This window comes from Harpia harpyja, chromosome 21 (assembly GCF_026419915.1).
Source record: "Harpia harpyja isolate bHarHar1 chromosome 21, bHarHar1 primary haplotype, whole genome shotgun sequence".
Taxonomy (NCBI): Eukaryota; Metazoa; Chordata; class Aves; order Accipitriformes; family Accipitridae; genus Harpia; species Harpia harpyja.
This window is the reverse complement of record NC_068960.1, coordinates 11,022,900-11,039,122: the sequence shown is the minus strand read 5'-3', so window position 1 is coordinate 11,039,122 and position 16,223 is coordinate 11,022,900. Positions and strand designations below refer to the sequence as shown.

Here is a 16,223-nt window from a genome sequence, read left to right as displayed (position 1 = left end):
GAAGTGGACAGGGCCAGGATTCCTCCAGTTATACCCTCACAGAACAGTATAAACTGGTCTTCTCAAGCTCAAGGTGTCACAGCAAAAGGTCAAACTCCTTCCTACCTGTAACTTATGAACTTTTTCATTAAGTTCTGTCCGAACACGCTCTCCATCGGTGTATTTGGACTGTAACTCTTGCAGCTGTACTTCCAGCTTCTTCTTTTTGTGCTCCACATCTTGCTTGGCCTGATTCAGGCTCCTGACTTCATTAGCCAGATCAGCGTTGTCTTTCTCCAGTGTCTGTTTGGTCTTATCCAAGTTTGCTTTAGCCTACAAGCATGAAGTGAAGAAAGATGATCTATAAAAGGAAGCCATGTTATCTAGTGGATAGTTTTCAGTAAGGTGGATTTTTGTTTACCCGTTTAAATTGTTCCAGCTGCTCTGTTAGCTCTTCCACAGCTTGAGTGTGCTTTTGCCTCATCTCCTGGACCTGGGCTTCGTGAGTTCGAGTCTCCTCCTCCAGAGCTCTCTTCAGCACTGTGACCTCCTGTTCACGCTTTGCTCTGGAAGGTAACACACATAAGTGGAGCAGCAGCAGATACGAGTGTTCCAGTCACTGGGAAAATAGCACTACTGCACAGTTACTACACAGTATTGTACTGAGATTGGTGACGTTTATTTTTGGCCCATGTGCTACATCTCCATACCTGAGTTCTTGCTGGGTGGCTGTGGTATCCAAAGTATCCTCAAGCTCTGTCTTAAGAGCCTCCAGCTCTTCACCTAGGTCTCTCTTCTGTTTTTCTGCTTTGTTTCTTGCAGCTCTCTCGGACTCTAAGTCTTCCTGGAGATCAGAGATGTGAGATTCCAATTCACGGATCTTCTTGAGGGCATTGTTCTTCTGACTAGTTTCATCTTCAAGCCTGAAAAGAGAGTATTTCATTTTACGTATTAAAAAAAAATTTCACTTTGAGGAAATCGATATACAGAGATTAAAGGTTTATAGGTTCTGTGCAAGAAAGTACCAAAGAAAGAGGGGGGACTGATGCAAAAAAGATCTGGCAGCTGTAACTTATCAGGACACAATGCCTGGAGGTGCTGATCAGCTGATTCAGCAAAAGTTTTGATTCAGTGTTGGCCCTCTTACATTTATACAGAAAATCCACTGAAACTCTGGAATGGATCAGGGTCAGATTCTTAAGTAATTTCTGCCTTTTGCCTATGAAGTATGTTGATACACTTTCATTCTTTACTTGACAGCACTGCCAATGCGATTGGGAAGAGGAATTTTCATTGCTATCTGGAGGTAAGATTATGTGTTTGTGGGCAAACAATAGTATAAATATTTTTTGCAAAAGGAAATTTGGAAAATGGGGAAGGCATGCAGGGTGGATATAACTGAGAGATGAGATTCATGGCTGCAGCATCTCAATGTCTGGGAAGGGGAGAGACACCTGTTCCAGCCTGGGTTTTCCACCTGTATGCAGATTCAGGAGTGAATACCTGGCTAGAGCAGCCTGCAGCTCTTCCTCCTTCTTGGCTAGTTGTGCTTTCAGCTCAGCAATTTGTGCCTGGAGCTCTGCAATTTGCTCATGTAGATCACTCGACTCCCCTTCCAACTTCCTCTTAACTTTCTCCAGTTCTTGTCTGCTTTTCTCTTCTTTCTTCAGTCGCACTGAAAAAGTAAGGATTTTGGTTATGGGAGTGCAATAGTGCAAGGAGTCCTTAATCTGATCTTGAACTTCGGCAAAAAAATGTTTTGGCCTCCAGTGAGGCCATACATTTAACTATGAGTCACTGTGTTTCTGAAGCAACATGCAATACCTTACTGTCATCACTTATTTCTAGCCACCCCGAAGAATCATTTATCTTTCTCCAGAAGCAGCATTAATTTTTTTCTCAATTTTCTCTCCCCTACTCTTTTGTATGTAAAAAACCATAGGTATCTATGATTTATGCACCCTGGGGTTTTGGCAATTCTCACGCACAAAATGGCTTTAGCATAAGAAATTTGGAAAACATCCCACATATTTTTTAGAAGTTCTCACCAGATTCTGTTTATGGTTTTCTGTTTTGTGCCAAGGCAGAAAAACTGATATAAACCACTTTTGTTGATGTTACCTTCAAGTTCTGAAATCATCGATTCATGTTTGTTTTTCAGCTTTGTAAGATTTTTGGCTTTTTCTTCTTCTTCGGCAAGATTTGTTGTTAGATCGCTTATTCTTTCCTCAAGGAGTTTTCTTTCCTTAAGAAAAAAAAAATATTTCTGTTAACAAAAGTGTCTGTCATTGGTGATCATGAAGCAACTCTTTGCCAACTAAAAATGTCCAAGGTACTGTCTTTTTATGCTGTATTTCTTGAGATTGTAGTGATACATTTTGATTTGTCAATTACAGAGGAGCTGAGGAGTGGTGCTGCTATTAAAATCTTGTACTCACTCTAATGACTGGGAAGTACAGGGCCCATTTCAGAAGAGCATCCCCTTTCAAAAAGTACTGGAATACATGCTTACTTCCAGTTTCCACTGTGAAGTTTGGTTGAAATTAGTTGAAAACCAAGAGAATTATTTACTCTGCTTGGGGCCAAGAAGACATGTCTTCCACCGATGGTGTTTGATTGCTGTGGGTATTTTGCTTGAAGACATAGTTACCATGAGATCTCAAAACCAATAGTTTTACACAATTTTTAATTGTTTAAATGAGCATGGAAAAATTATCAGAAGCTTGTTCAATAGAGGCTGGACTGATGATCTGGTGAATCTGTACACCCATGAGATTATATAGTCAAGAGTATTCCTGTTGTTCTAGTGGAAGAGAAGGTTTTCTCTCCTCTTGCACTGTTTTGACAAAGTAAGAAAATGGACCCACAACCCTTACCTTGGTTAGCTTGTTATTCTGATCTTCCATTATGAGAATATCATCTTCCATTTTCTTTATCTTGCCATCTGCTGTTACTTTTTCAAGTTGCAGTTTCTGCCTTGCAGCTTCTTCTTCTTCCAGCTGTTCCTCAAGGTCCTTTGAGGGGAAAAAGAAACCCACAAAACGTGAATTCTGGAAATAAAATACCGCTTAGATTATAGGAAATGCTTAATGTTTGTCACTGTATGTGGGGTACGTTGTAGACTTTGTTGTTTTTATTAAGAGCTAGACAATCTGTAATGCTTGGTGATTTAGAAGGAAAGATTTGTTAAAATAATTTTTTAGAAAGATTATTTAAAATTGAGATGGGGAAGAAGAGAACACTGGAGGAAAGAGCATCAATTAATTGTTCTTACGTCAGTGGCACAGACATATATTCTACAGAGGGCTGCACAGCAAGCACTTTCATAAGATGTGAGGTTTGCCAGTCTCTTTTTCTCTGCGAGATACAAGTTATTGTCTGTATTTGTCACTTATGCCTCCTTACCAGCATTTGTTGTTGCATCTTTTTCTTTTCTGCTTGCAACTGCTGGCTGCGCTCCTCCTCTTCCTCAATTCTGGCTTCCATCTCATGCAGAATCTCTTCCAGCTCTTGTTTCTTAGCAGCTAAACGGACTCTCATCTCTTCAGCTTCAGCATACAGTTCAGTTTCTGCCTGAAGCTGTTCCTGAAGGAGGTTCTTCTCTTCACAAAGCTACGCAAATAAAATGGATAGGAAGTTAAGACTTGGATTGCAAATTGCCCTACAGTGTCTTTTTACTAGATAGTCCTAGTGTACAGGCAGGCGGCTCTACCACAGGTTCTTGTGTGGACGGTAGGCCTCTGCTGAAGTAACTTGGAGTTTGTTTGCACTGAACTTTTGTTCTGGACCATCGCTGTGAATACAATCGTGAGTACAAAGAAAAAAGACACCTTTATTGTAACAGCTTCTAGAAATGGTGAAAGAACAGCTAGAGTCTTCCGGAGGCTCAGTGCTGTAAGTCACCTGTGTGTGTTTCAGTTCCAGCTCCTTCAATTCACTCTCTGCTTTTTGTTGTCTTTCCTTAGTTTTTTGTAGTTCTTCATCCTTGGCCTGCATTTCTTCCTCTTGGCGGGTGACTTGCAGCAGTGGTTTCACCTGAAAATAAAGGGTTTTTTTGAGAATGTTTTCTATCAGTATTTATGTTACTAAGCATGGTACTTAAAGGTGCCAGGCTGACTGGCACTAATGGTAGCACTGTCTGTTGTAGCTCAGGTAGTGGACAAGTACTGTCCAGCCAAACTTGATGTAACCATCTTTAAACCAGCAAGCCTCAGCAGTGTTGCTCTTTCCCATCTCTGTGCTAATTCTTGGAGCCTTGTGAGCACCTCTGCCTCCAATAGCATCACTTTTTGAATGGCTCCAAGCCTCTTTGTGTCCATTGATAATGTACAAAAGCTACATCTTCTGCATAGAAATGCAACGTGCACATGCAGGTGTGTGTTACTGCCTATTTCTGTTTGCAGAGGAGGTTGCTATCAGTGCAAGTATGAACAGTTTTCTGAATCCAAACTGAAGGCCATTCTTGAAAAAAACCCAGGCCTCTTCAATAGGAAAATGGACTTGATTTGCTTGAGTGCCTAGCAGGATGATGTTTAGTGTCCCAGTTAGGGAACTCCTGAGCTACTGAGTCCCCCCCTAGATACATAACTCTGCATGTTCACAAAATTCAGTTTTACTCTGTCTTCTCATTATCGGCCCCTGTGAAATGATTTCATTTTTAGCAATTAAAAAAAACCCCATACGTGCAAAATCTTTTACGAATCTCTGCTTAACTAGTTTTTTTTCTTCTCAAGCTAGAACTAACTTTAATGTTAATGGCATTATATAACTATTCAGAGTATCTCTAACCCCAAATTTTGTGAAGCTAATGAGGCTCTTGCCATCAGCTGCAATGGACTTTGGAACAAGGAGTGTGCCTCACATGATGTACCTTGGTATCTTGTGCATTTAATTTCATTTGGAAAGCTGAGGAGAGATTCACTGATAGCGGTCACTCACTTTAGTGAACAGTCTCCACCATTGCCAGTTCCTCAGCTTCAGGTAAGCAGCACAATTTCTTTGGATAACCTTCATTGCAGTCAGCTGTTGCTGTCTCTTGGCAAAGGCTCTGCGATTAAAAACGTAAAGCAAATTGGTTCAGTCTGAGCATACAAGGTGTCTGCAAGATACACGCATTAAACAAAGAAACTGGCATGAAAGTCTGCTGATTAGCCACACGGTTTGAGAAGTCTGGCACAAATTCTTTTGTCACTTAAACAGTGCCTGTGCTTTCTTGAGGAAAGGTGATAACTCTGTTTAGCTTTCTGGTATTTTTAGTCTTCTGGTTTTTGGCTGTTTGCACTCCATAGGTAGGCACAAACCACAAAGTATACATCTGGTTCTGGATGTGAACATCTTTGCAGAGTGCATGGGCACTCAGAACTTGCATTGATCATAATTCTTGAAACCTATTATCTTTAAATTTCTTTGCTGAGCAATTTGAAAGCCTTGGTAGTGTGCAGAAAATGGGCATTATTGTTAATAGTTTTGTGATGTACATTAACTGAGATCATGCTAGGTGATCAGTGCTTCATGCCCAAGTTGCGTAAGAACTTATTTTATGTTTTACAAATGCCAGTGGTGCTGCTACTTGTAATAGTGTGTAAGACTCCAGTCATAGGCTAGGATGCTCCTTCTGTCACTTGTACAAACACATGTTTAAATGATGGATCACTGCCTCGGAGATCTTACTGTACAGAGGGTGTAAGTAGCCTCACAATGTAATTGCTTCTCTGTATTTATACTAATAAGCCTCTTCTGGGCAGGAAGCGAGTCCTTCATTGGACACAAGTTGAGTTCTAATGCAATACAAATAATAGATAATAATAAAATGTCTTGATATCTTCAGTTTGTTACACAGAGAACTAAAGGCTGCTGTAGATACTCTGCTGCAGAAGACATTCTTTTTGTTAGCACATATTCTTACTTTCTTGCTAGGTAGCCTCGGCACTGAGCCTGGAAGGCGATAATGACATCTGTGATCTTCAGGTCTCTCTCTTCTTCCAGGTGGGCCAGAACGCCAGTTCTGAAGAAAATTTTACTCTGTCCAATTCTGTACAAGTTGGGATCAAGTTCTAATGCTTTGATCTGGAGGAAAACAGGGATATTTGTTAACTCCAGTGCTGAGGATTAGGGTATTAAAAAATACCTCTCATTTCTGTTCACTCTCAACAGCTTTTATATAACAAGTATAGACCTGATTATCAATAGGATCAAAAGTGCTTTCCTCACCATCAGTATGCAAGCCTGCTTCCCATCCATAAATCCTTTAGGAATAGCATTTGCAGCAAGAATTTCATATCTGCCAAAAGATGTTGATGTTAGGGAGGTTGAAACACATCAGATGATTTTGTCCAGACAAACATTTCTTACACCACTATTAAACCCAGAGTTAAGACCGAGTGAGGGATTCCTACCGCTGACGGAACTCCTGGAAGACAATCCTGTTGGGGAATCCCTGCCGGCAGATACGAATACCTTCCAAGACACCATTGCAGCGCAACTGCTCCAGCACTAAATGGGCATCAAGTTTGCCAGCCTGAAAAGGGAAGAGAAAGTATTTTTAGCACAATAGAAGTTTACAAAAATGTTATGGGCTCCATATCTATGTTTGAAGACATCGTTCAGCTCTCTGATGTGCTAGTACAGCGAGCAGCTTAACATGAATAATGTGCCAGGAGTCTGAAAATTGAGTGTTTGAAATTTACCCTTTTTTCGTGATTTGGAATGATACAGCGGACAAAGTTGGGATTGGTATTCCTTAAGGTGGTCATCAGTTTGGTCAGCTGCTCCTTATAGAGTTGGCCAACGGTACGGAACATGCCTTTCTTGGTTTTTGAAGCACTAGGGAGTGAGCTTTCAGTCATCTTGGCCATCTGGTCCAGCCCAACTATACGGTCCACTGAAATATAAAAGAAAGTATGAATGGAACTGCTTATATAAACTGTCCTCGACTCACATTACACCTGTCACTGGCATTGTTAAACTGCAGCTTCCCACAGAGGACCAACACATTTTTGATGCAGTAGAAGCGTACTAACAAAAGTACTAGAAGAGCCTTCTGGGTGAATAGTCTACTTCTGTCAAACATGAAAATGAGGATCTTTGTTAACTAGTGACAGAATGGAGCAACTGAATACACAGAATATATTTCATTTTATGTTTGCTCTAAAAAGGACAGTCCTTCTGCAAAATATCCAGTTGGGTAGGTTGGTGTCAGAACCAGGAACAACAACATCTCTTGAGTCCCATCTGTTACCCAGTGGTTCTCAAAGTCTAGCTAATCACCTCCCTCAGTTATTTGATAATTGCGAACCACCTTGCTTGTGTTTGCATGCACATTTATGTCTATGTAATAAATATTTATACTGTAGTATATGTGTTACAGATCCATATAAACTTTTTAAAAACAAAGTGGTTTATATGCATACAGATATTCTTCTGATGGAGTTTAGTTGAGATTATACGTTGCTGGAGAGAACTGTGCAGGACTTCTGGGAGAGGAGTGTGTAAGCTAATTCATTCATAAAACCCAACAATAACCTGTATTAAATGAGGACTACAATATCGCATATTCAGCAACATTATAACCGTGTAATGAATAATTCTTATTCTGTTGCTGAATAATATTAAATAAGGAAACCTTTTGATAGTGTTTGAAAGTATCTAATGATGCTTTCCATAAATATGTCTTTAGAACGCATTATTCTTGTTTCTTAGTTCAGTTTGTTCTATGCTTATTATTTTCATACTTGTGTCCTGCCAGCAAGGGACGGCTGTCAAAAACTTCTAGTAGAAGTTTCTCCCTTTAAACCATGTTACTGATTTAGAGTTGCAATTCATACCATCTTTCCAAAGGTCTGCTACAAATTTGTCTGAAGACTGGTTCAGGAGAGAAGTCACATTGTCATTTAGTGGATCCATGTTCTTTGTTAGCCAGGCAGTTGCGTTGTAGGTAACCTGCAGGAAACAGTGCTATGTCAAAAATCTGTGTTTGATAAAGAAATCTGGAGTGTCTTAAGAACACAGGGCACTGTCTTAACACAAAATCACACAAATAATAATAATAACGCGAAAAGCTTTCTATGGTTGAGAGCTCAGTTGAGTATTTATTCTTACATGTACTAGCATCTGAGAAGCTTTTTGCAGACATATCCATGGCAGGGCACCTGCCCTGCCTTTAAAAAAATCTGCTTGCTAGAAAGGAATCTGAATCACTTGGATTTTCAATAACCCCAGTGCTGGTTATTTTTGTTCTCATGTGAGCTTAGTGCAGCGATGAACGTTTTGCAAATCTTATTTCATATGTTATGTAATTAAAGCACTTACTATATCCATTATGTAATTAAAGGCATCCCTTATCAATGCAGGTACCAGACTGTTTCTTTTTTACCATTTGGGCATCAAAGAATCAAAATTCCCTGAGTCAAAATAGCTCAATCTGTCCAGTACCTTGCCTGCATAGTGCATTATACAGAACTCGGTTTTATCCTTGAGTTGCTTGGGCTTCTGGAATTTGGGATGGTTGCCTTGTTCTTGACATAGTTTCTCCACAAAGGATGTGTCAGTAGCTTTGGGGAACCAGCACTCTTCATCCAGCAGAGCCAGGACACCTGGAGGGTTGGTCTACAATATAAGCAATAGCAGATCAGTACTGTCACAGACAGAGACAGAGCACCACTTTCTTTATTCCTTATGTTACAAATCCTCCCAGGCAACAAAGCACCTGAAATACCTTAAATGGTTCTCTTATTGTACTGATACATAGCTGACCCTGATGCAACCTATGTAGTATCCACCTATAGAGATAAAAACTTACTGGTCTTTCAATCAGCTCAATGCAAGGTTGCAGGTCAAGGCCAAAGTCAATGAAATTCCATTCAATGCCCTCTCGCTGGTATTCCTCTTGCTCCAGTATAAACATTGTGTGGTTGAAAAGCTGCTGAAGTTTCTCATTAGTGTAATTGATGCACAGCTGCTCAAAGGAATTGATCTATGAAGAGGAAAAAAGTGAATTCGTAATGTTAGAAAGAGACCTTCAAGAGGGAACTTAAATGACAACATGAAAGTTGTTATCTTCTATTTCTTTTTACATATTACAATAATTCAAATGTAAGGATCCATATTTTCTAATATAAGGTCTTGGAAATTTACAGTAAGTTCTCAAGTGGTAAATCTTTGAACTGGGACCTGTTCAAGAAACCATAAAAAGCAGACCCTTGCTCTAAACACTGAGCCCCGCAGAAGCCCAGCAGGAACATGCTGCCAGCCCCCAGCCCTTCCTGCCCAAGGCAAAGGTGAGCAGCCAGGTATAGTAGGCCCATGGGTTGTGATGGCCACGGGCTGCTAGCCAGCTTGAAAGAACCAAATTGTTTTTGTGGCTCTGAACTTAGATATTTGTCATCTTGTATCCAAACCACTGCATGATAATAAGGAGTTTAGCCAGCTGTGTCCCACAGTACATACCTCAAAAATCTCAAATCCGGCAATATCAAGGATCCCCAAGAAGGAAGCACCTTGTCTTTTTGTTTTATCAAGAGCTTTGTTTACGCGAGCTAGAATCCAACGGAAAAGACGTTCAAATTGTGCCTTGGCCAAAGCCTCTATGGCAAAGTCTGCCTGAAAAAAAGAAGAGAAAACTGTAAGTGAAAGAAGAAACCCAATTAGCTGCTAATTTCTGTAGAGATAATGAGACAGAAACCTGACATTTCCCTTTAGAGAAGATGGAAGGAAAAAAAGAAGAAAGGAGAACAGTTTCAGGAGAGCTGAGGAGACTGCAAGTAGATACCTGCTCTTTGGTCTGAGCTTTCTGAACAACATCTCGTCCTACTTTGATCCTTGGGGTTAGAATAGATCTTGTGAAATCTGTCACATTAATCCCCATCAGGTGACACACTTTTTGTGCAGCTAGAATAAGAGAGTGAGATTTTTTCAGATTGAATTTTCTCTTAGCAGGTCAGTAAGTGTGAACATGAGCAGCTGAGCAAGTATGTGAAGTTATTTATCTTCCTTAAAAGCTCTTCAGTTGTACATACAAGAGATGCCACTTGCCATAAAAGTATTATTCATTATCCAAGCAGAAAATTCACTGTTCATCCATTTATGGATTCAAGATTACTAGAAAAGGTAATGATAATTGAGCTGATTTTAAGTATGGTATATCTTTTAAAGCCTGTGAAGTATGTATGTAATAACAATTAAATAAAAAATACTGATAAAGATTGCTTAGTCAGCTGCTATTTTATTAATTTCTTAATGTTAACTAAGTTTTTTAAGTGGCAAATCATACCAGTATTGTCTGGCATAGAAGCTTGATCAGTGTTTCTCTCCTTCTTGAAGACAATATTACCCAGCTGTAGGACAGATGAAACAACCCTCAGTATAGCTGTAAGAGAAACGGATAATATAGATGAGGAACAGAATGGACACATTTTCAAAGCTCTATTCTCTGCAATAACAAAGATTAATTCTATTGCCTATAGTAGTCTGTACCTCTATGGAAAGAGCTAGATTTGCTTTAAAAGCCTGTGCCATAAACCACAGGAGTTTGAGAGCTGATTGAGCAGCATCTCAACAATCTGTGCAGTGGAGTAAACAGGCCAGTCTGGGAACACCAGCACCTCCGAGCTAAGTTGTGCTGGCTCCCCAGGCAGACCCCCAAGTCTCAGGAATTCATCTCCCACTCTCAGTGGCCTGTAGCATCTTCCCTGCTCAGTCACTTGATCATCTGTATCTCTGTTTTTAAAACAAACAAACAAAAAATCTATGAATTACCAGCAGCTGCAAAAACGCGTGGCACTTCAAAAGCTCCAGTTGTGAAGGACATGCGGATATTTAGTTGTGCAACTAAAATCAAATGTATACAAATCTTTGAAGGATTAGTGTCAAAAGTACAGAAAAGTAATTGATTAATGTTTGATTACTAAAATATATATAAATGTGATGTCACCTACCTTCAGGTAGTAAAATCTACTGATGTTACAGATGAGACTGTATGAATCTAGGGAGTTCTATTTGTTTATTTGGTAAACTTACACAGGTGAATAATACTGTGCTAAATGGGCTTCTATTTTAGAGCATGAAATCAAAGGGGTTCAGACAGTAATATGACTCCTATTGTTGTAATGGAGAATGCTGCTGTCAACACCAATACACATGCCCTGGCAGGAGAACGAACCCGTCTTCATCAGTAATGTCATGTGAATCTACCAAGTCTGGGATTTGCACTGCTGTCCTGCAAGGCAAGACATTTTTTCTCAGCATCCCTCAGTCACTGATGCAGGGGTGGGATGTGATGGAGCTCTGCTCCCGGCTGCCACAGCTGGTCCGAGGCTCAAGTGATGGGGTGACACTGTTTCTGCCACCAGGTGTCACTTGGGGCATGGCAATGTGCATCCACGGGCAGCGCACACTGGCATGCACCAGCTGAAGCCCTGCACTCTCCCAGGAACAGCGAGAGGTAAAAGCTACACTGATAGATGTCTCTGGCAGGCCCGCATTTTCAAGATAGTTTAGTTGTCGGTTCATGCTCTTTGTTTTTATTTCTCTTTTGTCTGAACCAGCGAATACAAATATGAGCTATTTGAGCCTGTTCCATTTCTTTAAAAATTAATTCAGAATATTTTGCAGCTTTTTTATGGTAGTTGTTGGTAAGTTCTGGGAAAATGGCTTTAAATAGTCATTACTGTTGTTAGAGCAGGCTTGAATTCAGTAGTCTGTTTTGGGTATGTATGGAGTTCTGGTGAGAAATCTTCCCTTTCATAAACACAAACTACCTTTCAAAACACCATGTGTTACAGTACTTTTGCATGCTGACAACTGCACCGATGCTGTGGAATTCAAGTGGGTCAGGAGTGCATGTCAAATTCCTCTTACAAGCAGGTCTGTGGAATTTCTAAGACATAAGAAAAAGCCTTGCAATTCTTCATTCAGATGGACAGCAAAATATTGTGACAACTGTTTTATTTGATCCATGTTTAAATTACTGTATGGAGCTGCCCTGTGCATCACCAATTGTTCTGTTCATCACAGAGAGAATTTCTCTTTGATGATATAGACTCTAGTTTCCAACATAGGTGGTGATTCTTCAGTATTTCTTTCACTGTGTTTCCAGCAAGTGCTGTCAGTTTAAACCTTTGAAGGAGGTGGTTTGTAAGAGTTTTCACTATTGCCTTCAGCTGCTTCCACCAGTACTCACTGCAGCAATAGGAAAAGGTAGGCCACTGTAGTCATTTTTTAAGTAGAACTTTTCTGACAACAACCTAAAAGCAGTAGATCATCATTAGATCTCCTTGCAAGGCAAGAACAGTCACAAGACTTCCTGAAGCATCACCCTGTTTAATACAAAGGTGGCAATGATTCTAAGGACCTTGGTAGTGTTCTGTGTTATGGATCTATGACAGCGGTTGCAGTGTCTTCATGCCAATCTATTGTCAGCCCCTGCTATCCTCCACACAGATTCCTGCTGCTGGTTTATGTTGTCTTCAGGCACTGTGGTGCCACCAGTTTAGTTGCTTGCTGTTACTGGCTCTGACCGTGCTGCTTGTGTTACGTGATCTTGAGCCTGTGTTTAGATCCTGCCTTGATCTTGCGTCTCTCCTGATCACACAGAACTGAGTTCCCATATTATTCTTAACGTGAGGCAGAAACAAATCTGTGCTTCAGAAGTTTTGCCTTACGAGAAAACCTTCATTCTCTTTCCATGAGACATCTATAGTTTAATTCATCCAATACCTCCTGAGAGGGAGGGAAATCTACTGGCACTAATTCACAGTGCACTTCTTAGAAACAGTAGCTAGGTAATGGTTGGTGATAGTTTTACACAGAGGAACTAAGAGGCAAAGAGGTTAAATAACACAGGCACATTTAGAATCCTCCAGTTGGCAGTTTATGCAAGATCACACTTCTCCAGAGAAACATGGACATAAAATCTAAATAATCTTAATTTTCTTATATGAATGTAGAATCTTACTTCATATGTGTATTTTGCAAAGTGATTATTCTGGACAGAATTAACCTTTGTGCATTTGCATCTCTAGATAGTTTTACTTGCAGATTTATACCTTGAATGCAATCTTGCTAACAGTACTCACCTGTCTGTTCTTCCTCAGTAAAGCCCATAATTGTCATGGCTTCCAAGGTCTCCTGGAACATCTCATCATCTTGTTGAGCAGGAATAGGCACATGGCCATTAGATAGAAAGGTATAATTGTTGAAGCCTTCCAGCAACAGATCATCTAAAAAGCAAAGAAGAAAAGCTTTACTTAAATGCATCAACTTAATGCTCTTAGTTCATGAGTGGTCCCAGTGAACAACAGGGAAAAACCCAGTGTTTTCACCAAAGGAAGACTCTACTTGTATCAGGAATTTAGGGTTTTGTGGTGCCCAAATATTTTCAAAATAACTCTTCATTTAGCAAGATTGATTGTGTTAAGTTTCCAGTTTTCATTAGTAACTGAGGAATGTCTCTGCCCCTCAGTTGAATTTTGCACCCTATGTACTCAAATCTGAGACGTTCTTCCCAAAAGTCTTTCATTTAATGCCATGTGTAACCTACTCAGAATTACACCTCTCCCTGTGGGGATTCATATCAGGTAATAATAAGAATGGAACCAGGTGACAACTATAGTGGGCTAGACCAAAAGACTCTTCAGCCCTATGCTGTTGCCAACAACAGATTCTTAGGTAAGGAGCATAAAAAACAGGGAAAATGCAGAGTTATCCATTGCTTTATACATTCTTTGGCAACCAGTGATTTAGGGAAAGATATCATATTTGAACCACGATGTTCCAATACATACTACGTCTAATCCTTTTTTTGGATCCACTTACACTTTTCACCTTCTCAACATTCTGAAGCTATAGGTTTCACAGTGTAATGATGTGCTGTGGGAAAGACATTCTCTTAATTTATTTTAAAACCACAAACAAATATTTTCATTTGGAACCCCGATTTCTTTTGTGTAAAAGATAATGAATAATTCTTCCCTATTCATCTTCTCAATATCATTCAAGATGGGGTCTGAATGGGTTTACATCTCCTGTAAATTGAAACATCCTGTAAACTGCAAACAACGTGGCTTAAACAGGTGGACATCAATTGAAGCTTTCTTATAATTCACTTGAGAGAAGTATTTTCTATAGCTAAAGAGCTGTTTATTTATAGAAAGGATTGAATGACATACAACTAAAGAAGTTAAGATAAATTACTTAAGTAAGCCATTGCTCAGACTGTTCAATGAGATCTAAGAATCATTAGCAAGTAACTTACTTCTCATCTGTTCAGAAGCTCCAGCAATCAAATAGTAAAAGATATGAAATGTTCGCTCATCTTTAGCCTGACGAATAGCACGGGATTTTTCAAGCAAATCTGTTTGTCAAGTGTGTTAAAAAAAAATCAATAACATACTTCAGACCTTCCTTAATTGTGCCATCAGCCTCAGAACCATCAATAGCATTCTTGAAATATTTGCCACGAGCTTGTCTAACATGAACATGCGTCTAATTCTGTGGCAGGAGCTCTGGTATAATTCTCACCACAATGAGTAGATCAATTTCCTACATCTTATTTTATATTAAATGCTGGTAATCATGGTAATAAGCACCACAATAGACATAGGTGCTTCTAAAATCAGATATATAAAAATAGTATTCACAATATAATTCACACCACTTTTAAAATGAAGTACCAATATGATTCTTTCAACATAAGTTGGGGCTGCTAGAAGAACAGTTCTTGAGGCCAGTATTGTAGGTATAAAAGCAATAAAAGCAAACTTTATTTATGGTCCATTTTTGTGACTATAAACTACCAAAAATGAAGTTGGCAATAGTGTAAGTATTTCAACACCAGTCAGTGATTCACACTTTAAAAGCTATAGTGCTATAGACAAAGCTTCAGTTAAGAGCAAAAAAATTAAAACCTGATTTCTTCTAAAGATCACTTGTCAAAATAAGAGCAGAAAGATAAACTGTTTGTTGCTTGGTGCTACACCCAAGAGATAAAGTCATTCTTTATAGCTGCATCGTTCTTATTTATTGGAGCAAGCAGCTCCTTCTCTGTGCAAAGATGAGCAATGCAGCACTGAGGAATCTAGCTACATACTAATTTGTTCATTAAAACACACTATCTCATAAACACAACCAAGGGAACAGGCAACAGTACTTGGCAAGCAAAGTCAGGCTAAGCTGAATTTCCCTGACACGTCTATACTCTTTTCCTGAAAAAATACATTGAGGTTATTGAGATATAGCTCACTGCTCTGTGTGTGTCATTTGAAACAGCAGGGCAGTATTTAACATCCAGAGCAGACAAAGTTGTCTGGAAATACCTCATACTTGATGCTCTCTGGGGCATCAGCACCAGCAAAATATTTGCTTCAGTTCAGTTGAGTGAGTTTTGAGAACATGTAATTTCTGACCATGGCAGTTTAACAAAATATGCAGAGATCAAGTCAATTTCCAGATAAATTGTCCCTTAGTTTGACAAAGGGAGAGGAACTGTAAGGACTCTAAGACAGCTTTTCTGACCGCACCATGTTCTTTTGCTTTTCCTGTCTCTTTTGTCTTTATTAATAAAAAGTCTTTAGAGGGGTGGAAAGGTGTCCTGGTTCAACCATGACAAAGGGAAAGGTATATCACTTTTACTAAAATGACCCTTCAGTCCTCCAGACGTGAACTAGAAAGCTGTCATACTAGGTATCATATAGACTTCTCCCTTACCAGGTTATTCTCAATGCTTTTTCTTGGAATGCCTCTACCCCAGTACAACCTATATATGACCTTTGCAATACCTAAGCAGCTGGGCACATGCAGCCACAGGCTTGATCATTCAGTCTGCAAGGCTCAGGACCCTTCCCTTACAGAAGCCAGGGTGCACAGCGCTGAGGGTAAGATCACACTGAGCATCTGGACTTCATCCCAACATGCAGTAGGGACTGGGACAAAGTGCCAAACCTGGACTTGAAAACTGGGAAGCACTCTCCAAGTTCCTGGGTAAACTGTAGTGATGATACCAAGCATTCAGTGTTTTTTAAAAGTGCCTGTCACAGCACCAGTAAGAAACAGTGAAGTTCCGAAACTTTTTATGCAGCTGGAAATGTAGACCACAGGGAACCAGTGTGACCCATGCAGGATCACATTGATACGGAACAAAACGACTACATGGCTCTCAAGACCACATGCAATCTTAACCACAAAACAATCTTTTCCCATTATTGTATTATTGGGACTCTGCTTTTAAAGTCCCCTGCCATTGCCTTTAGGTA

The 16,223-nt window shown here is 39.8% G+C and overlaps 1 protein-coding gene across 4 annotated transcripts in view; it reads right to left on the bottom strand.

The window, feature by feature from the left end:
• The window catches only part of MYH11 (myosin heavy chain 11), a 62,822-nt gene that overhangs the window by 12,662 nt on the left and 33,937 nt on the right, over positions 1-16,223 (bottom strand). For all 4 annotated transcript variants that reach the window (XM_052772362.1, XM_052772363.1, XM_052772359.1 and 1 more), the window contains 21 exons: positions 14,228-14,326; positions 13,050-13,193; positions 10,247-10,342; positions 9,746-9,864; positions 9,424-9,576; positions 8,777-8,950; positions 8,410-8,583; positions 7,803-7,917; positions 6,666-6,859; positions 6,375-6,496; positions 6,190-6,259; positions 5,885-6,045; positions 4,918-5,026; positions 3,883-4,014; positions 3,385-3,591; positions 2,856-2,993; positions 2,101-2,224; positions 1,483-1,654; positions 690-902; positions 401-545; positions 106-312 (listed from right to left, as the gene is read on the bottom strand). In XM_052772362.1, the coding sequence (XP_052628322.1) occupies positions 106-312; positions 401-545; positions 690-902; positions 1,483-1,654; positions 2,101-2,224; positions 2,856-2,993; positions 3,385-3,591; positions 3,883-4,014; positions 4,918-5,026; positions 5,885-6,045; positions 6,190-6,259; positions 6,375-6,496; positions 6,666-6,859; positions 7,803-7,917; positions 8,410-8,583; positions 8,777-8,950; positions 9,424-9,576; positions 9,746-9,864; positions 10,247-10,342; positions 13,050-13,193; positions 14,228-14,326 (3,068 nt within the window). The remainder of the gene's footprint in view (positions 1-105; positions 313-400; positions 546-689; positions 903-1,482; positions 1,655-2,100; positions 2,225-2,855; positions 2,994-3,384; positions 3,592-3,882; positions 4,015-4,917; positions 5,027-5,884; positions 6,046-6,189; positions 6,260-6,374; positions 6,497-6,665; positions 6,860-7,802; positions 7,918-8,409; positions 8,584-8,776; positions 8,951-9,423; positions 9,577-9,745; positions 9,865-10,246; positions 10,343-13,049; positions 13,194-14,227; positions 14,327-16,223) is intronic.